The following is a 22203-nucleotide window of genomic DNA, read 5'->3' as shown; positions in this document are numbered from 1 at the left end:
TCAATGTTTGGTGATAAGTATGACGAAATAACATAGGTTCTGGGAGATTTGTGCTTTCATTAGTTTCATGTTTTACATTACCAAGTTTCGGGGTGTGAATTCCCCAAATTATTTATGCTGCGTTCATAATTACGTCAACTACACTATTTAATTAAATAATGAACAAATAATGATCACATGATATCTAACCCCATATCACGATTAGATTCTTCTGAATCTTCCAATTGAAGAAACTTCTTGAAGGATTCATTCTATACGTAGCTATTAAACGTATATTTTTAAACTAGAGAAAGTGGAATATATGGTTTATAGCATAACTAAAAACCTTTCATTCTTAAAAGCGATGCAAAACTCATACAGATTCCTCAGGTAAAGTATTTCTATAATTGAATGCCACATGCTCCATGTGTTGATATGGACCACATCATTATATAATGTATAGTAACATGATAAAATTGTATGTGAAAAGTACTTAACAATACTTGTTAGGGTACAAATTACAATTATAATAATCCTTAACTGTGGACCAAGAGCTTCAGCCATGATATCCTGATATTGTACTACGCATTTTCCTTTTCTTATCTTTTGACTAATGAATGATGCCTTGGTACATTACCTGAAACACAATGAAGGAAATGTTATAGCATGATTTAAGGATACCAGATTACCATCTAAGACATAGGATCCACCACTTCATTGGAATGTCAACAATCCTATTGACCACAAACAAGAATTTGACAAAAAGTTGTATTCAACTAATGGTCGTTGGAAACCATCTCATGATTAGTTTGTGTATAAAGGCACTGAAAAAGCTATCAATAATTGCGTTTAAATCACAAAAATCCTGGGGGAAAAGAACTATCTCAATTGCAAACATTGGTGGCAAAGCCCAAAGTAGCTGTTTTTTAACAAGTACAATTTGCAGCACCTCAAATCTTTAACAAACCCACATAAATTAAATTGGAAGAAGCTAACATTGCTTTGCTAACAGCCTAAGATCAAGAGTAAACTACACTGACATTCCTCGAGTTTAGATGATATTACACACGCCATCCATTGATTTGTCATGCTTATACTGGGAGGTAGTGCCATGTTTGCAAGGGAAAACTGTGTCACATTTTATAAAATAAAGAGGTAGCAACTGTTGTGTAATCGGAATATATTAGGATCAATTAGCATTTATTAGAATTATTTAGTATATCTGAATACTTATTATAGAATATTATGTCTTTATTATATTAATTCTCTTAGTACCTATAAATATCCTTCTATATTGTATCATTCTATACAACTTGAATACACACAAACCTTTTTTCTACTGTTCTCTCTTACCCCTTCTAACACGCTCAATCCCAGGGAGATCAGTGTAATTTACCCTAGCTTAAGATTAATGCATATGCCATCGTCTATAAATCTTTTTGTCAATCTCATTAAAAGAAGTGTAAGCATCAAGAATTATGCTGTCAAGAATAAAAACATACCTGAACTGCTCCAGATGCCTTATTGACCTCTCTTGGTCACTATCTACCTCAGATGACTTCGCAGATCCTCTCCAATATAGCCTCAGGAATCTCAAAATTTTGCTTATCAAATTTTCTAACTAAGACAATTACATGACATCCTAGATTGAGGCAACACTGCAGTGCACATGATAACACAAGCTCTTCTTGAACGACTTAGCTTGTATATTGTATTCTTACAAATTAACATTCATTATGATCACAACAAAATTGCGATAAGCAGGAAATAAAACGAGAGGACAAGCAAGCAATTTGGAAAATGGTCTGGCGAAGCTGATCTAGCAAATTGCACATATCCAGTAAAGCTTCCACCTGTGTTCGTCCCTGGACTCTTACTAGGTACAGCAATGTTCTTGCAGGATCCAAAAGGTGCTCCTACCTGCAAAAATGTGATGATAACATGATCTTGTGCATAAACTTTTTATATTGAATTTGAACACAGCGAAGTTGTGTGAAGATAGAAAGATCCATCCACATCAAGGATTCTACATTTCTGCTGTGTCACTCGATAAAACACCACGAGATATCATAAAAATATCAAGGTCTGATATTTCTTGTTCATTTGGACAACCATTCCAAATGGATGAACATTGATTATTGAACTTAAAAAACTAATATAACTCCGTGATTTTGTATTTAGTGCTAAGTTATTTTAAGCAACTAGGCTCCATGTTCTATGGTAATAGAAAAAACATGGAAATAAGAAAACATCAGAGTGAAGAAGGAAGTTCATAGACAAATGGCATAAAGACAACATGAATGTGAACAAGAATAGCAGACAAACCTGGCAAGCAGTTATTGTATCACATCCACACAATGTACGGCCATTCATTTTATCAACAACATCAAATACACCACCACCCTCACTTCTCTGCATAATTACATTCAGATTATGAAATGGGTTTGCAAGGAATTTCATGCATTATTGAATCTGAATTTAACAGCTCAGAAGGACAAGAACTACCATGTAAAAATTAACTGCTACAAAGTTTGGCAGCATATTGCCTGCAGCTTTGAAACATGTATTCACCGTATCCACTAGTGGAGCCGAATGCTCTTTGCAAGAGTCAGCTTCAACTGGATATGTTGGAAAATAATTCTGCAGGAATAGTGATGCACTTCTAGAATTTAATGGCTTTGATTCTTTTCTCTGTGGGCAAGAACCCTGCTTCATACCAGGATCTCCAGCTGAAAGTTAATGAATCACATGAATCTGTTATTCAATATCATGTATCCTATAAATAGTGTTGCAATAGCATTGCACTTACACTCATTTTCAACCATGTACCTCCACTGATAAGCTATTCCTTCTTCATCTTCCTTTGATGCATCAGAAGTGAACACAAGAAGCCGACGATTTGACTGAATCATCTCTGTTACGGTAGGCCAATTTTCTCCATTCTTTGGCATATCAGACACGGGGAACCAAAATTTAACTAGTCCAGCACTTGTGAACAGATTAATCAACCCCTTTGGAGTATGCACATAGTCTTCAATCACAATGGTGACAATCTCTGTTGGATTTTCAGTCAAGAATGTTTCCACTTCTTTCAGAGTATTCAGTGCAGGTTGCTGACAACATTCATAAACATACACCCCACAAAATCAAATATAGAAAAAATACTCGCGTAAATAACAAGAATCAACAACAAAGGTTAGATCATTACAAAGGCAGTGAAATTGAAGCATTGCCCTCGAAATGAATGACACAGCCAAATGTCATCCTCGAAATCGTACATATCCAACATCAGTCCCCTCACTCCATTCTATGCAATATAAGAATCATCAAACAACTTAATAAGAACCACTGAATCAGTATGGAAAGTTTGGGGGAAAAAAAAAAAAAACCTTACTTTTAGCTTTCACCATAAAACACATACCCTGAGTTGATTTGTGACGGTGTCTTCTTGATTGTAGAAAGTGAGTCTCTGAATACCAGGCAGAGGGGGTGAATCCACGATGCTGAATGAATTATGGGTCATGATCCATGTGTACTTATTGAAAGGTAACCCATTAACCTGGATTCCCATAAAGGGAAACTCATCAAACCACAATTGAAACTTGAAACCAAATTCTTTTTTTTTCAAGTGAAGTAAAGCATTTATCAATGGATATTACTATTGATGTTGGAAGGGTGGCTTGGCCTCTGGTGCAAACAGGTTTTTTCCTTCCCAACGCAGGGCAATTGCTACAATATAGGCCTGGCCCACAATCTGTAGCAGCTGAACATGCCTCCAGAACCTGCCAAAGTTTTCAGCTTTGATGTCAAAAGAAGAAAAAAGTGCGTTCGGTTGATTGGGTTGGAAAGGAGATGGGAGAAAAGGAAGAGAACCTGGCAATTGCCATTGAAGCATGCGGAGGAAGTGGTGAGGAAGAGGGATGAGAAGAAGAGTGACAGAAAGAGGTAGGTGATGATTATGGAAGGTGCTATACATTGGGTACGAGAATCCAACAAAGGCCAGCACATGGCACCAGGCACCCGCACCACCTCCTTCAAAACTTGAAAGCTAAAGAAAGAAGAAAGTGTGTTTCACTGCGTAGGAGGAAATAACAACTGAGAGGTTAGTTGATCATAGGTTTTTGGGTATCAAAGGCGGGGCTTTATCACCTTACATTATTTCTTTTTTGTTTTCTCTTATTTTGATGCTACTACTTTGAAGTTTCATCGTTGTTGCACTCATTGCTTATTAGTTATTAGTCATTACTTTTATGTATATTTAGTTAATTAGTTTTTTATTCAAGGGCGAAAGGAAAAAACACGAAGTAGAAGGATAAGAAAGGAGGTAAATGCTTATTACTCTGCATTTATGTGAGATTTTAGGACAAGGGTGCAACGGTGTTTGAGCTTAGCACTGAAGGCACTAACATTGTGACTTGTGAAGCCACCCTGGTGCACTTCAATTTTACCCTTTGAAAGGGGTTCTTTTCGGGTTTAGCCCCACTTCGCAAGTTACTTCTTAAATAAATATCTATTTTTTTTAAATAAAATCTACAAACAAATATTCATTTTTTGGTGTAAAGAAAGAAGAAACAAAAAGAAACAGAGAACACGAAACTAAGACACTCTCACGCAGCACTAAGTTATTTCTTGTAGCGTATATATAAACGTCGCACCACCGTCAAATGTACTAATCGGAGACTCGTTCTCATAAAAAATAGTAAGACTAAAAGTTACCAAGCACATCAAGGCTAATCCTTCCTCGCTCGGATTATATCTTTAAATAAATCTTCGAATGGGTAACGAATAACGATATAAAAACCATTATAATTATGTGAAATCTTCGTCTGAATGGAATTGACCGTTTGCCATTCAGATAAGATGGCAAGGAATAATTGATTCAGTAAGCTTGTGTTTTACAAGTTACAACAGGAATAGCGAAAAGAGTCCGCTAATATCAGAATGAATTGTTTAAATGGTAGTTAGTTACCTATGCAGCAACAATTGCATATTTGCATGGGCTTGCCACGAACAAAAGAACTAAAAAAATGCTTTCCACTATAAATGAGATTGCTTCCTCTATATGTGAAAGAATAACAAAAGAATTGATATTTAATTCTTTAGTAAACTCCCATTACGCAAGCTTCTTTGCACGACCACTTGAAGGAGCACCGTCCTCTTTTTTAGATCCAGATGCCTCTGGTTTCCTAGCCCAGGCAGGAGCTCTATCAGGCTCGTATCGATAATCGTAAAACAGTTCCTCCCCAGCCATTATCCGTTCCTTGGCAAATATACCTACTCTGTGGTCTCCAGCAACCATAATAACCTGCAACAATTTAAGAAGATAGCAACAGGGAATGATGTTGACACTAATGGAAGAGAAATACAATGATAAAAGGATTAGATGAGGATCAGAAATTCAAAACTGAATACCTTTGCATAGCAATTTGGATCAGGAGCATGGTTTGCAAACTTCAACTTGTCACCTTTGCGGTAAGCATCAAGAACAAACTGAATACAAAAGAATTATGATTCACCCTTCATTCCATATATACACGAACAACCGAAAATAATATGTAATCACACCACAAAAACTGAAAGAAAACAGTCATCTAGACTTGCCTGATCATTTAGATTAAAGAGAAAAGATGAATTTTCTCGGTCATATATCTTTCCTCGCTTGTCTGCTTCCCGATGAGAAATTAACTCTCCAGTATACTCTCCAAGGTATTCATGCTTACCAACACTATTCTGGAAGGTTAACTTATTGCATTAGTAAAAGGATAACTGCATGTTGCAAACCCACTGGAATATAATATCATCAACTTGGTATATACCTTTAAGAAGGCTCCCCAGCCAGATACATCAGACCTTCCAAGAAGAACCTGTAAGCATATTACATAAGGTTGCCATCATTGTATACAGAAGATCAGAAAGGAACATCTTCAATGACTTAATTACAAACACAAGATCATAGATATGGAAACGCTGAGAATGAATATTGCAAGATGGAATACACCAAAATGTCTATGCAAACCCACATCTCCAGTAGCACTACAGAAAATTTTGTTTCTCAAGCACTTCTATTAATTAAGAAACAAATGTATAGTTCTTGATATGTGTATTATTAAATGAATGTTTTTTTTTTTTTCAATTAATAACCCAAATATATTTCAATCTACTATTGCTCAAACAAAATATTTTCTGAGAAAGCAAGCAGGTCCATGTAGCTGTGTATGACTGAAAGGGAGACAAGATAGAAACATTCAATCAAAGAAAATTACCCTTTGTTGCTGTTTGAGGAGAAGCTTCATGTTCCTACATTCATAATTATCACCTCTTTGGCTAGGTATCCCAAGAGAACCATCACCACAGCTGCAATAATAATTTGACCCAAATGGCAGAAATTAATATGGCAAATAGACACTCCACATATACAGTTGAGATCAAAAGAATTTATATGCACCAAAGTTCTGAAAGAAGTACATAAAATAAAAATTCTTGCTGAAACCCCTATTTTATTTAAATCCAGCATTAACAGGCCGAAGAAAGAAGCTAAAAGCCAAGTAATACTAGCTCCACCATCACCACTACCATAACTTTCCTTTTCATCTCTATAAATCTATTTACTTATATAAGAAAACAGTTACACGTTTGTAAGGTAATTATTTACAATGATTATGAGAAATAACACATTTGGGATTTATAAATGAATGAATTGCATAGTAATATACAGAAAACCATGAAATGGTGAAATCTCACCTGACCCAACAATTCCTACAAACATCGGGATCACATTCCCTATCTGCAGCAAAGCAAGGACATTGACGACTTCGGCATTGACTCTTCGCACAGTGACAGCCACGAAATCGATTCTTGCAACTCTTCGGGCATCTTGGCACAAAATGTAGGCAGGTCAAAACACAGTATGTAAAAATATCTCCAGAATTTCCAAGGGAAGCAAGGCATGTGGAAAATTAGCAATACAATACATGCCTCTTGTTATTATTCAGGTTGGTTAACAGCTTACCCACAGTATTTCTCACAGCAGGTTCCATTTTGAAGACATGGACACTGCTTTCCACAAGCTGATTGGCAACCACACGGATTGTACTGTCTGCAGGGTTGATCCTTTCTCTCTGTAATCCTTTTCCTTATTGAATGATAAGCAGCAGATTTCCAGGTATACTTCAAGCGACGAACTCTACCTCTTCTGCGTAAAAATCTTGATCTTCGTCTCACTTCATTATTACCCTTACATTGATTACCACCACAACTACTTAGGTGAGCAACATGTGAAAGCAAAAAAGAACAAAGCAAAAGTAAACTAATTATAGTTGAATAAAAGCAACCTTGGAATAGCCTTCCACAAGAGAATTTGCACCATCCCCAGCAGAACCTGACATCTTTCCTTCATCCCAATTTATGTATTGGAAAACCTCCCAACATGTCTTTAGACCATTTAGAAGATTCCTGGCTATTAAGCAGCTGCATAAGAGCAGAAAACTATTACTACTTACCAGGTGATCAACACTCAATAGTTAGGACCAAACAAAAGCGCTAAAAAAAGATCATACAGCAAGCCACAGTGTTGAAAAGAAGTAAGTTCACATGAAAGTAAGCATCAGAGAAGGCACAAGTAATACATTTGACCCAAGCATATGCTGACCTGTTTCTCCCAAATATCTCCATTCCTTTCTCTAGGAGTCCTTTTTCAAGAGCTTTCCAGGATTTATTGTCAGTGGATTCCTGTTTACAAATGTTCTCATCCACAAACTCTTCTTTCCTTGCATTATCTTCACTGCTGATGACAGGTGGATCAGTGATCATGTCATTTGATGAATGATCATGAGCTTCAACCTGCATTTACATAGAGTTCATTTTAAGAATCCACTCTTTCTACACCATAGTTTCAAGGTATCTGACATTTTTTTTATAAAAATGCATGTTTCTTCCTTATCTTAGGGAAAATTGAGGTTAAAAGCACATCCCTTAACTGAGAAAACCACTCACAATGGAATCAGAATCAGAAACCACTGTTTTCTTCTGCCGTTTCTGCATGCAAACTAGAACACGTTCTGCCACCCGCTTGCTGTTCCTCTTACCAAGTCCACCTCTCCCTACAGGTTTAGCTTTAGGTGGTGCTGACTGGGAGGCTGAAACAGCATCCTTTCCAGGCCCATTCTCTGAGTCGCTACTCTCAGATATGTTCTTTGCATTAGATGAGGCACTTTCACTTTGGCTGCATTTTATGCGCCTTTTAGCAGAAGACTTCTTCCTAGATGAAGAACCACCTGAACATTTCTCTTCAACATCAGCCTGGGCAGAAGAGGTAGCTTTGGAAAACCTTCCTGATTTAAGTACCTAAAATAATTCAAGCACCTTAAGTAAACTGTTTCAGAAAATTCTTCAGACAAATCAAAAGCAGAGACTGCATACCGATTTAAAACAATTCGGCCCACATGGTGCATTTTCAGTATCAGGAGGGTTCCACAGAGGTTGCTTCTCAGCCTGTTGAATTTATTGAGTCAAGAAATATGCAGGAAAATTCATGAAGATAATTACCTATCAATAAAACTTACGGGGAAGACAAGATCCTGGGAACATCCATGTAATCGGCAATCGAAAACCTGAGAAGGTGAAAATTGACATTAGGGCTGCTGGCGGGATATAAAGAGCAAAAGAAAATGAAGGCTATTCAGAACCCCCCATGGGATAAAAGCTTACAAGACAGCGTCGGCAAAAAAGATTGTCAAAGGAGTCAAGAGCTGCTTCAAGATCTTTTTCCAGAAAAGACTTTTCACTTTGAGAAATATCTTCGGTATCTCCATTCTTGGAACCCCTAGCAGCATTGTCTTTGTTACTAAGAGTTTCATATCTGGCCTGTATAAGACGTTTGACGGTGTTTCATATCTCTGTAAAGCCAGCACAAAGGAAATGGGAAACGGCTGGACGAACGCTTACACTACGACCAGTTTTCATCAGAATAATCTAGAAGGAGATGAAGTGTAAATACAATAAGGACAATACCAATGAATGACAAAAACAAACCTTAATTTCACTAGTATTTCTAGAAAAGCATTGAGCCAAGGAGTCCAGAACAGTATCAGATAAACCCAATTCTCTAACGGTCATGCTGTAAAATCAAACCGCATAATATGAAATCCACAAAACTATTTCTCATGCACAAAAGAAAAATGAAAGGGTGAAACCATAAAAGAAATGGTAGTAGTTTACTAATCTATACCAACCGAAGTATATAATCTTCTGAATCTACAAACTCTCTTTTTTCCTCTTCATCATCTATTATTTCCTCTTCACTGTCACTGCAAATAAGTGCTTCTCCACCATTTTGATCATAATAAATTCGTCTACGACCTACAACTGACTGATCTTCTGTCATTCTTTGATTTCTGCACCAGAATTGTCAAAACAAATATCTTCAAAAGATCAAATTTTAAGTCAAAATAAGAGAAAATTATAGCTGGAAAACAATAAATTGAAAGATGAAGTTACAATGCAATAAAAAGGGTGATCAATGCCTTGTAGAAAGGTAGGTATAAGTTAACAGGAAGAGACTTGGTGCTCAAAAAATAGAGCACAGCCAAGAAAGTGTCAAAAGAAGATTTTTAAGGCTTTTTTAGCCTTTTGATTTCTTTCAGTTGTTTGCATTCCCATAAGAAGTAGGGTTCAATTGACAAAAGATATGTTAATGAACAAAGTGCAAACTATAAAAGAATTTTCTATTAATTAAAAACTTACACTAAGCTCTAGAGCCTTTAATATTTTAAAAAGAAAAATAAGATTATGTCATGCTACCTGTCCAGAAATATCCATGTGGTGTAAGGAGGTAATCTTTTGACTTCTGGTAACTTGATAGGACGAACAGCATTCTTCACAGCAACATTAGATCCCAGAAGAACTGCTGTAGAACCATGACCATCTTCAGGATAACTATTGCTCTCCCCATCATCACTACTTGCAAGAACACCATTGTGCATATCAATTGCATCCTTTTGCCGCTTTGTTAAAAGGTCCAGACTTCTATGTGTATCAGTTTCATTACATGCCATCCTCTCCATTGACAATCTGCAGAGGTGGTTTGTGACACCAACCAGCTTGTGCCTATTTTCTTCCATTCTTTTCTGTTATCCAAAAGCATGCACATTCGCACATTACAACAAAACAAGCAAAAGTTACAATTCGGATCAACAAATTATAATCATAGGCAATCTATCACACCTTTACGGAAACAATTCGTTCTGCAGCAACTTGTTTCTTTAAAGAATCAATAACCATTGACACATCTTTAACTGTCGGAGTCACTTCCTCCGCTTTGTTTCCCTGCATCGAAACACAAATAGTATATGATATAACATACATTACTGCTTACCGCCCCATCATTAAAAAATTCAAACAAGTCAGGCAGTCATAGTTCATGGGGAGCTATTGGGAAAACATAACCTAAGGAAAGAAATATAATTTGACTACGGCTTAGCCATCTGACACAGAAACTCCACAAATTCCATCACCAAAACTCCAAAAGAACCACTGAGGTTATCAATTCAAAACATAATAAGCACCATAAGAGCGAGAAAACCCAACTGCAACTCAAATAATCAGCCCTCTATACAATGCAGTTATATATCCAGCCTCAACCTGTCTTAGAATCCAGCTCAGCTCCTCATCGGGGAAAGGGGGGAAAGTCGTGTGAAGTCAACAACAATCGATTGAAAACAAGCGCAGAAAATATACAAATTGAAGCTTCAATTCTAAGTAGATCGAAGCTCAAAAGAAGAAGGATTAAAATGGAAACAACAGAAAGAAAGATAGACAATAATCGAAACCGAAACGTAATGAGCTAGCATGAGCTTCATTGAGGATTAAGGCAGTGAAAAGAAGGAAAGATGAAAAAATCGAATGAGAGCATACGGATGGATCGACGGGAAGCTCTGATCTAGAAGAAGAGGCGAAAGGCGGATGAGGGGGCAGAGGCGGAGACTTCGACGCCATTGACGGAGACAATGCTGGCGAAGCTTGTCGGGACCCGATTCGGAAATGGCGAATCGGATGGGGATCGATTCATGCAGCTGGAATTGGCCGGCAACAATGCGTAGTCCGAACTTCAGACTTCAGATTCAACGGATAAGGGTTCTGAAGGGACTTGCGATTTGGCGGGGCAAGTTGAAAGTTGAAACCCTAAGTCATATCCCAAAAAAGAAAAAAAAATAAATGAGAGATAAACTATATTTATTATTTTATCTTTGTAATGCACTTTCAATTTTCCGCCGCTTGACGAGACTTTTTCTTGTTTTTTGTTTCTTTATCTTATTTTTTGTTTTTTCTTTTTCTTTTTTTTTCTGTTTTTAATTTTTTATCAAGTGAACGGTGAATGTTGAATGGGAATGCGGGGGAACAAAATTTTGAATTATGTACACTGTGCTAATAAACATCACCTTATCCTCTTCCTTCCCATGCCTGTATTCTGTCTTTTCCCGTTTTCTTTTTTCGTCTTTAGCTTTTTTATTCGGTTCATATTCGTTCTTTTTTTTCCTTTCCTACATTGGAATTTGTATTTAAAAAAAATGTACATGTGATTTCTATGCAAAATTGGAAATCTGGCTTGACTAAAATGGAACAGTAGTCACACAAAGTTTCGAAAAAATGAAAACAGTATAAATTTATATAAACTTTATTATACCTAATACAGTAATACTTAATGGTGATCATTATAATGCTCATGATTTGACGTACGCAATTTTATTGTAATGAATAAATTATCATCATCAATTATTTCAAAGATCATTGAATCTAGTGACATCGTTTTTTTATGCATCATTTTTCTTATCAATTCCATTATTAATCCTATAACTTTATGGGTGTAATTATCTTGCGTCCTAAAAATATATTTTAAAAATAAATTTTTTTTTAATTTTTTTATACATTTAATGTATTATAAATATAAAAACTTATTTTTAATAAAATATTTTTTATATTATTCTTAAAATATGTCTTTAAAACAGATGTTGACATGACTCTAACTTTATTACTAGCTAGTTTGCTACTATATAGCACTCCAAAAAATAATTTACTTATATTTTTTCTCCTTATAGTACATGAACTAAAGGAAGGCATAAAAAAAAAGGGAAGGAAATAAACGAAAGAAGCTTCTCACACGGGAAGAACCCTAGAAGCATCAACTAAAAGAACAAGATATGTGCCCGTTAATATGATGAATTTAGATTTTCTTACATTTTTTCTCATGTATTTTGTCAATTATTACAATTGATATTGTAATTATTGAATATTAATTTAATTTACTATTTTTTGTCTGCCTGTATATTTGGGTTAATACGAATTTTTATAGTGTGAGTTTAGAAATAAAGTCGGAGCCTTTGAGAGATGAGAATACAAGCATATACAAATTTTTTTATCTATTGATAGTTCAGCGCTGCTTTTTGTAAAGCTTTACGGACAAAGTAGATAGGTTGTTGCCCATTTTCATCTTCTCAGATCAAGGCTGAAGCTATAGCTCAGCTCGCCATTGTCAGATAGAGGACGCGCTCTTCTCTCGTAATAGGTCAAGTGAGTCTGGGTGGTTGGCCCAAGAATGCTATAAAGCTTTGAAAGGTTTGTTCACACTCTTGGAACCATTCAAATTGCTTCCTCTTTCTAAGGATTGAATATAAGGGAAGGGACTTCAATGCTGACCCTGCTAAAAATCTGGATAGCGCCACCAACCTTCCATTTAACTATTGGACTTCCTTGAGACAAGTCGGATTTTTCATCTCTAGTATTGTTATGTACTTGTCCGGGTTTGCTTCTATGCCCCCTTTAAATGAGCATGAAACCTAAGAACTTTCCAACTTTCACCGCAAAAGTGCATTTTGAGGGGTTTAGTCTCATTTCATGTTTTCTGATTGTGGAGAATACCTTAGAGAAGTTAGACAAGAGGTTTAGATCATCTTTAGTTTTGACAAGCATGTCGTCCACATAGACTTCCATAAGTTTTTCTATGTGAGGGAAAAACACCTTATTCATCAGTCACTGGTATATGGCTCCGGTATTTTTTAAACAAAGAGGCATTACTACACAACAATAGTTAGTTTTAAGAGTGATAAAATAGGTCTTTTCTTGGTTTGACTTATACATCGGAATTTCATTATATCCCGAGTAGGCGTCCATAAAAGACAAGTACCGATAACCTGAGGCTGGGTCGACTAAAGCGTCGATATTGGGGAGAAGGTATGGATCCTTGGGGTAAGCTTTGTTGAGGTCGGTGTAATCTATGCACATCCTCCACTGCACATCCTCCATTTTCCATTCTGTTTCTTTACTAGGACCACATTAGCCAGCCACAATGAATATCTTACTTTTCCTATGAATCTTGCTTCTAATAGAGCTTGCACTTGTTCTTCCACAACCTGTGTCCTTTGGGGCTTGAGTTTTCAACGCTTTTGCTGAATAGGTATGGAACCCGGGTATATAGCGAGCTTATGAGACACCAAGTTGGGATCTATACTAGGCATATCGGAGGCTTTCCAAGTGAAGAGGTTGGAATTTCTTCGTATGAGGTCTATGAGTTGTGCTTTTAGACCTCCTTCCAGGTTAGCCCCTATATTCGTTGTCTTTTCAGGATGATCTCCGATTTGCACTTCTTCTACATTTCCTGCAGGTTGGAAGCGTAGTTCTTCTCGAGTTCAAACACCTCTAAGCTCGATAGTGTTAACTTCTTTTCCTCCCGGGCTACCTTTTAAGTTAAGGCTTTCATTGTAGCATTTTCGTGTCAACTTTGAATCTCCCTTTATGGTAGTGATTCCCTCCTCAGTGAAAAACTTCATGTACAGATGAGGTGTAGAAACAACTATTGCAAATTGGTTTAAGGTTGTCTGACCTATTAGGGCATTATATGTTGAAGTGACGTCAACCACGATATAGTCAATGCTTAACGTCCTTTGACTTCGTGCCTTTTCCAAAATTAGTGTATAGAGAAATAAACCCAAGAGGTTGGATCAACATGTCCCTCAGTCTGAAGAGGTTATCTGGATACGCCTTTTAGATTATTTTCTTCTAGTTCGAGTTTGTCAAAAGCGGATTTAAATAATGTATCTGCCGAACTGCGTTGATCCACTAAGGTTATATGGAGGTTTGCATTGGCAAGGATCATCATAGCCAGGTGTTACCCCTTGAACATCTTCTTTAGTGAACGAGATGGTTGGCAAGTCTGGAATTCTATTGTCTTTTTCAACTTGATACACCTCTTTAAGATGCCTCTTTAGTGATGATTTCGAGATTCCTCTTCCAACAAATCCTCCATTTATTATGTGTAAGTGTTGTTCTGGAGTTTTAGGTAGATGCTCTTGCCGACCTCCTTCTTCACCTCTCTTTCATTTCCTTGGGTCTTCCGACCTATCAACTAAGTATCTGTCTAGCCAACCTTCCTTGGCCAATTTTTCTATGACATTCTTTAAGTTATAACACTCATTAGTAGAATGTCCATAACACTTGTGGTACTCGCAATATTCTGTCTAATTTCTGCCTTTTGTGTTTGATTGGACGGGAAGGTGGAAGCTTCTCAGTGTGACATATCTCCATGTATACGTCTACAAAAGAAATTTGGAGTGCAGTATAATTATGATACCGTTGAAGATTTTTCGAGTTGTACTCCTCTTTTTTCTTGGCTTCCTTTTCTTTTTTCCAAGGTGGATAGGGCAGACTGGGCCTCGGGAGGAAATCTTTTAGTCATGAATTCTCCTCTATGTTGATATATATCTCTGTCCATTCTTGTACTTCGTACAAGGAAGTCGGGTGTCGCTTGGATATGGACTGAAAGAACGGCCCTTCTTTAATGCCATTAACTAGTCCCATTATAACTGTTTCAGTAGGTAAGTTTTGTATTTTCAAACATGCTTTGTTGAATCTTTCCGTGTAATCTCGGAGTGTCTCTCCAATTTCTTGCTCAACTCCTAGAAAACTCGGGGAATACTTCACCTTATCCTTCTGAATTGAGAATCTAGTAAGAAATTTTCTTCAGGTCGTCAAAACAAGTTACCGACCTGGGAGATAAGTTATCAAACTACTTCATCGCGGCTTTGGTTAGGGTCGTCGGGAAGGCCTTACAATGAGTAGCATCAGAGATGTCAGTTAGGTACATCCAACTTTTGAAATTGCTAAGATGATGCCTCGGGTCAGTCGTTCCATCATAGAGATCTATATCGAGAATTCTGAAATTTCTTGGTACTCTAGCCCGTAAGATCTCTTCAACAAACTCATCTTCACCTTCCAGAGGGCTTTCTTCCTTATCCGCGCGACTACTCTATCTTCGAAGGTCAACTTCCAATCTTAAGATATTTCTTTCTATTTCTTTTCATCGTCGTACCTCCTTTTGCAGTTCTCGTTCTGCTTTCCGTTGTCGTTCAGCTTCTAGTTCAAGTTGCTCCAATTGTCCACGATATCCGTGGACTAAACTTAGTATCTCTATTAGATAGGGAGGTTCTTCGTCTTCTGGCACATAGACTTCTGATTGATCCGCCTTGGTTGGGAATTTTCTGAAGTCCCTTCTTCGTAGGGAATGTGTGTTCCTTCACGAGGAGGAGGTATTGCAAGGGTGAGATGTAACACTCTCACTATCAGAATGTCACACTTTTGGTTGTGTAACACCCTTAGCACCTCATGATCGTATTAAAAGTTTAGGCGTTACTTACCTCTAAACCTTTTTATTTTATATCATCTTTATTCAATATTGAGCTTTTGCGAATACGAACTGAAACTTTAATTATGAAAACGAAAATTTTACTCTTAACCACTTAATCACAAAGATATACATATTCACATAACATTATATACATAGGCTTATTTCAAGTTTCTCCAATACAAGTCCTACCCTTCTAAAAATCAAAGATAATAAATGGCGAGGAGAAAGTCTAAGACTAAACCAAATAGAGAAGATACGGATACGTATGTACATAAAGCTCTAGTGTTCAGTCGCCACTCCGCACTAAGGATTCCTGAATCTGTTGCTGAAATAGAAGATCTATAAGGGGGTGAGAACGTCGTCCTCGCATGTTCTCAGTATGGAAAGTGAATACCGTAGAGTTAATAAACAAAAAGCGAATAATTGACTTTACTCAATAAAACTATTCTTTTATGAAGCCTTTGAAAATGCTTTTTAATTTTACTTTAGACAATTAATTGCTTTCTTTGAAATTTCTAAACTTAAAACAAAACCTATTCATAACATTAATTCTTAATCACTTTACTACATAACCTAATAATACCAGAGACCCAATTGAACACACAAGCGAGGAAGAATAAGACAACCAGCACAATCACAGAGATAATACAACAAGCAAAACACAATCAAATGCAAGTATGCAAACAATATGATGCATGTCTGTCCTAAGCAGGCCATGAGCTCACACGTCGGTTGTCTACCCGCAACCCAACGTTACTCGAGGTGAACCCCGAATATAGTTTCTTTACCGTGTCAGTTAGGTACAATTATCATCATAGGTGAACCCATGTCAATTAGGATATCTTGGCATCACGGTAAGAAACAGGCTATCAGTTAGGCGAACATTCCCGCATTAACAACCTTAGGCTATCAGTTAGGCGGGCATTTTCACATTAGCAATTTAGTACAAAGGCCCATTCAACATACCATATGCTATCAATTAGGCAGACAAACATTAGCAATCTTAGGCTATCAGTCAGGTAGGCACTTCCGCATTAGCACTATTGCACAAGGCTCATTCGACATACTCTTTTCATGATTCATTATCTATTTCAGTTATCTCTTTCATACATGGATTCTCATTTTCTTTCTCTTTATTATGCCTCCACATCACCAATTACATATACACACATCCGCATCACCATTATTAAACATACCTCCATATCACCGCTTAATTACTCATATCTCCACATCACCAAATAATCTCTTACCTCCATATCATCATATAGGTATACTTTCAGTCTTAGTAGTAAAACCTTTAATTTTCATATACCAAAACTTTTTTAACGTTTAATTAAAGAAAATTCATTTCCTTAATAAATGACCTCATAACAAAATGCTTTTCTCCACAATTCAAAATTATAGCATAATTTATTCTTTTCTTAACCAATCGAAAACAAATAATATAGTTTTTTAAATTCAACTTTTCTTTAGATAACGTTTTAAACAAGTCTCGAAATTTTATAAAAATTTCTGCAACATTTTCTAAAAATTTCGGGTTTTGCCATCCTTCAAGGGTCCCTACCAAACCATTTTCAGTTCTCAAAAGTCCTTCTTGATAATTCAAACAAATCAAATTCAATATTGTAAATCCATTTTTAATTCTCAAAGGTCACTTCCAATAAATCAAACCACCTAAGTCTAGTATACAAAACATTTACAAATCTGAAATTTAACCAATTCCAATATCAAAATCTTTTTCACCTCTCAATTTATTGCTAATAAATCAAAATTTTAATACAAAGACCTTTTTCTCAATATGAATAAATATGTAAACCAGATTTTTTTTAAATATAGAGTTATTTCTCAAAATAAGCTTGTAAATTAGGTTTCTAAAATAAAATCATTTTTTCGTACATTTTTACAAGAACTTGGACAGAACCTCTCTTTAAAATAAACTTCACACCCTTTCAGGCTCCTTCACTTTCATCATTCCTTAACTTATCTCAATTCATGCACTATTCTCAATTTTTGCATCATTTTATCAAAGCATACACATAATTTATTCACAGCCACAGTTTCGACAATTCTCATCACACCCAACTAAAAATCAAAATCTTTAGCATTCTCAAACATTCAGTAAATCAAACACATATTCATCAAATTTAATTATTTTCATAGTCACAAATTCAACACAAATTCGTCATTCAACCAATCCAACAGTTATAAATTATTTTCAATTACTCATTAAACTTTTGAGCATTCATGAATTAAAAACTTATACTTTTAAAACGAACTCCTTACTTCCGTACGAAATTAAAATCAACAAAAACTCTGAAAAAATTTTATAATCGAACTGCTGAAGAGAAAAACGTCAGAAATCGTTTGTGCCTCCTAAAATTTTAATCGGCCAAACTTAAGAAAAAAAAGAGTTACGTCACCATCAACTTTTATCGGATAAAGATAACACCAACATATAAAAAAAAATATAAATACTTTTATTAGATTAAATTTTTAATTGAGATTACAAATGGTAAAAAATCGAGGTCCAAAGCTCAAAAAAATTCACGGTTTCTTTTTTCTCTCTCTCGGTTCTTTCTCTCTTGCCTTATCCAAAAATGAAACATGCATGGCCGATTAGGATGCTTTAGGAGAAATGTTACACATGGAGGAGATTTAGATGTCATTGGTTATTAATAAAAATGAAACATGTGTCATATATATATATGTACACACATATAAGCATCTTATTTCTTTTCTTTGTTTTCTTTGTGGCTTCGGCCAATTCCTCCTTCTTTCTTTTTTTTTTATTTGAACTTATATAAAATCGTAAATAACTTATTATTTAATTTTCAAAAAGTTAGGTTGTTATAGGTTGCGCTGCTCTTATAGCGAGAATATTACGATGACCTCTATATATTTAATAATAAGATATGAGCTTTTAACTCGAAATCGTATCGCTGTTTTCTTTGAAAAATCAGAAGTACTTTTTATTTCAATCAAATATACATATAACACCCCATTCAAATCACAATCCTCTTATATATATACATATACATACAAAACTTCTTATACAACCAACTTGTTACAAATATACTTACATATAATTACAACTTTTATCCCTCTTACAAATATAATAATAAAAGTGAGAAAAAAACTATAACTGTATATACAATAATATAGAATACAATCAGATGCCCGAGAGAAGCTCCTTTAACTCTTCGTCCTCCTAAAAAGGGAAATCTGTAGCAGGTGAGAACATCATCCTTATTGGTTCTCAATAGAGGATTTTTAAGAATTGTCATAAGAGAATATTTAAAAGAAAACTATTTTTCGATTGCAGTGATAATCGCTCGTCTTATGAATCTTTTTGAAAACCAATTATTAATTATCCAAAACCAAACCTTTTCAAAAACCTTAAGTTAATTACCAAAAATCCAGATTCATGTTTCGAACTTATAAAAACTCCAATTAAACACAATATCTCGTAACCTTTCACTACATGTACCAAAGGAGTAATTTCATCCAACTTACCATTGATTCATCCAATCATGGTCCCCGGTCCAAACATAACCAAATCACATCTTCCATCCCAACATAATATCACATCACGACTTTCGACCCAACACAAAATCATCACACTCCAATCACCATAAACCGAACCAACAATTACAATCACAAGTAACACAGTCTAAACACAATAAAAAACAATTACATCACGTATAGCAATTAGCAGTTAAACAGAATTAATCACATAGGCAAACCAAATACAATATATACACCCAAACAATATCACATATATGCATATGATGCATGCATGTCTTACTGGCTGTGATATTACATTGTCGGTTCAAAGTTGTCAATCCGACACATCCTTTAAGATGTTGCCTTTTTACCACGCCTAGGGATTTAGTGTCCTGCTCACTCTTGTGCACCCAAGAAAATAGTGCCATGCACACTGTTAACCCAGGGATATAGTGCCCGACTCACTATCATGCGCATCCTATGGATATAGTGTCGTGCACCCTCTTACAGCAGAGAATGTTATGCAAGTGGGATACTATTCCAGCCCTCACATCTGAACATAGGCAGGAGACTGCCACAACCCCTACGTCGGCGCCGTTACCACTACAACAATATAGATTATTTTTGAGGGTTATAATGTATAAAAAAAAATTAAAATTTGTCAAAAAAACAAATTTTGACACTATTTTAACTATGAAAATATGTTAATAAAAGTTTTGTCAAAAATAGTATTTTTAACATATAAGAGATTGTGAAAAAAATTTAAATCTTATTTTGATAAATATTGGCTGTCAAAAATAATTTGTTAGAAAATTTTGAGAACATATTTTCTGTGATACTTATTAATTGTCAAAAATACTATTTATTTTGACACTTATTGACTAGAAAATATTCTCAACAAAAAAATTTAACAAAGAATGAGATGTGATCTTGAAACTAAAGAATAAATTGAGATTTTGAAGATAAAGAATGAGTAGTATAATCCTAAATTGAGAGCAGTGTGATATCAAAATTAACAGAGCCCAAAGAAGAAAAAAAATAGTAGAGTAGATTAAAAACAAATGAGTGTCAAAATTGAGGAGTAATTTTCTACGGTCAAATTTTTCGTCAAGAAAATATAGAAAATTTGACATTTGTGATATTTGTCAAAAATATATATTAATTTTGACATTTAATTATGGTGTTAAAAAATAAAATGTCAAAATAACTCTATTTTCTTGTAGTGACGTTGGTTATGATTTACCGACAAGCGGGATTCACCACCATCCTTATCCGAGGCGCATAGTGACTTACCAATCAATATATCATCATGAATCAATCCAAAGATATAGTGCCCTGCATACTATTATTCTTGGGATATAGTACTCGGCAAACTATCAACTCATCATAGTCATCTTCATATCTCAAGTTCTTTCAAACTCATAAACTATTTTTCAAAGCTCATTCACTACAACAATGCCAACTTAATAATAAAAAACATCCACAATCCAATCATCATCGTAACAACCTTAAATCAATTACAAAATCCAACTAAACATCTCTAATCGATCAATAAACCAATAAAGCAAGCAATCACATTCATTTAAGGCAACTCAATTCAATTCATAAGACTCAAATAATTATAAAAAATATGTTATTTGATTTATAACAATTTTTTGGAATAAAATGAGTTTAATGAAACCGCCCCTACCTTAAATAGTCGAAACCCAAAAGCTATAAAACACGTAAAAACCTTTTTTTCCTGGCCCGCAACAGCGATAGCCGCAACCACAACTTCATCTTACTTCTGCAGCAGCTTCAATCGCAACATGCAAAGACCGTAATTCGATCTTACATTATCAAAACCTTAGAATCTTTAGTCAAACCTAACAAAATACTATTTTTCAAGGGTTTCGAAACGAAACACTTACCATAACTGAGGAAAAACAAATGTACCGAACCGTAGCGGCCCAAGCAGTGGTCCTGGCGGCCATGATGCCGTTCTTAACGGCCACAGACACGGCGGCAACCTTCGAGCAACTCTTGCAAATTCTGTCAACGGCGAAAACAACCCTCTCCATGGCACGACTTCACGCGTTTCTCTCTCTCACAAGCAATAGTGGCAATCGGCGCCTCCAATGGCGGCGACAATGGTCTCGACGACAGCGGCACAGGCAAAACGTGATGGCCCCCCTTTCGCGCGTCCCCTTTCCCGCGATGGCTACACTTTTTACGACTCCCTCATCGGCTACCAAAAAGCACAACGATGACTAACGCGACGGGACGCAGCTCCTCCTTCCCCTCTTCGGCAACAGCGACGCACAAAGGCTTCAACGGAGACCCTCCTTTCCAGCAGCGATGGTACAACCTCCTCTCTCTTCCTTGCGAGTTCGTCCCTCTCTCTCCCTCCTAACACTCTTGACGACAACGGCAACGACAGTGAGATCCCAGCCAGCGTCGTCTCCTCCTCTCTTCCTATGTTGTGAGTGTGTGCATGTTTGGTGTGAGGATGATGGTGAGGCGGTTACGGTACTGAGAGACACAAGGGGTGGTGGCTGAGTGTTTGAATTATGGTTAATAAGAGTGTGTGGGTTGTTTTAGGATTAGGGTTTCTTTGAATTAAAAAGGAGTAAGAGTGGTATAGTGATTTTATTAAATTTAGGGATAATAGAGCAATTGAAAATTAATTTTTAATCCAATAATAATATTTATAAAAATACTATTTAATTATCAACTTAAAATTTATTTTCAAATAAATACTCTAATTCAGTAACTAGAGATAATATAATTAATTTTATTTATTGCTAAAAATTAAAATATTAAACTTCAAAATATCAATTATTTAAATCAATTCATATAAAATTATTATTATTTTACAATTATTAATCTTTACAATTTAAATATAATAATTATCCAATAATTATAAAATTACATAAAAGTTATAATTTAATAATCAAAACTTTATTTAATTACCTTTAATAAAACAATTTCTGAAATTAAGATCTTTAATAAATAAATAAATTGAAATTGATTCATAATAATATTTTTCAAAAGTTATAGGTCTTACA

The 22203-nt window shown here is 35.6% G+C and overlaps 2 protein-coding genes across 2 annotated transcripts; both read right to left on the bottom strand.

The window, feature by feature from the left end:
* Window positions 1-305: 305 nt before the first annotated feature.
* Window positions 306-4186, bottom strand: LOC107487715 (PI-PLC X domain-containing protein At5g67130). The gene is made up of 9 exons (XM_016108411.3): window positions 3853-4186; window positions 3639-3761; window positions 3401-3538; window positions 3188-3286; window positions 2789-3092; window positions 2485-2708; window positions 2305-2391; window positions 1482-1899; window positions 306-616 (listed from the first exon to the last, which is right to left on the bottom strand). Exons 1-8 carry the CDS (start codon window positions 3985-3987, stop codon window positions 1720-1722), a joined length of 1290 nt encoding a protein of 429 aa, XP_015963897.1. The 5' UTR covers window positions 3988-4186; the 3' UTR covers window positions 306-616; window positions 1482-1719.
* Window positions 4187-4788: 602 nt separating this feature from the next.
* LOC107487716 (histone-lysine N-methyltransferase CLF) lies at window positions 4789-11239 on the bottom strand. Its single transcript, XM_016108412.3, has 18 exons — window positions 10891-11239; window positions 10201-10302; window positions 9778-10103; window positions 9210-9371; window positions 9010-9094; window positions 8686-8841; window positions 8541-8588; window positions 8398-8469; window positions 7972-8322; window positions 7628-7818; window positions 7311-7446; window positions 6989-7212; window positions 6721-6852; window positions 6243-6333; window positions 5796-5843; window positions 5581-5709; window positions 5392-5469; window positions 4789-5284 (listed from the first exon to the last, which is right to left on the bottom strand). The coding sequence occupies exons 1-18, from the start codon at window positions 10969-10971 to the stop codon at window positions 5093-5095; spliced, it is 2604 nt and encodes an 867-aa protein (XP_015963898.1). The 5' UTR covers window positions 10972-11239; the 3' UTR covers window positions 4789-5092.
* Between the last annotated feature and the right edge of the window lie 10964 nt (window positions 11240-22203).

The sequence above is a fragment of the Arachis duranensis genome, chromosome 5 (genome assembly GCF_000817695.3).
Source record: "Arachis duranensis cultivar V14167 chromosome 5, aradu.V14167.gnm2.J7QH, whole genome shotgun sequence".
NCBI lineage: Eukaryota > Viridiplantae > Streptophyta > Magnoliopsida > Fabales > Fabaceae > Arachis > Arachis duranensis.
The sequence above is the reverse complement of the archived record's forward strand: the minus strand, read 5'-3'. Positions and strand labels throughout refer to the sequence as shown.

Coding starts and splice junctions, on each gene's coding strand:
- LOC107487715 (XM_016108411.3), bottom strand. CDS start 3,987: ATGTGCTGGCCTTTGTTGGATTCTCGTACCCAATGTATAGCACCTTCC. Junction 3,762..3,852: donor GCTTCAATGGCAATTGCCAG/GTTCTCTTCCTT, acceptor AAACTTTGGCAG/GTTCTGGAGGCATGTTCAGC. Junction 1,900..2,304: donor ATACAATAACTGCTTGCCAG/GTTTGTCTGCTA, acceptor ACATTTTTGCAG/GTAGGAGCACCTTTTGGATC.
- LOC107487716 (XM_016108412.3), bottom strand. CDS start 10,971: ATGGCGTCGAAGTCTCCGCCTCTGCCCCCTCATCCGCCTTTCGCCTCT. Junction 8,470..8,540: donor CCCAGGATCTTGTCTTCCCC/GTAAGTTTTATT, acceptor TAAATTCAACAG/GCTGAGAAGCAACCTCTGTG. Junction 5,844..6,242: donor TCCTCAAACAGCAACAAAGG/GTAATTTTCTTT, acceptor ATATGCTTACAG/GTTCTTCTTGGAAGGTCTGA.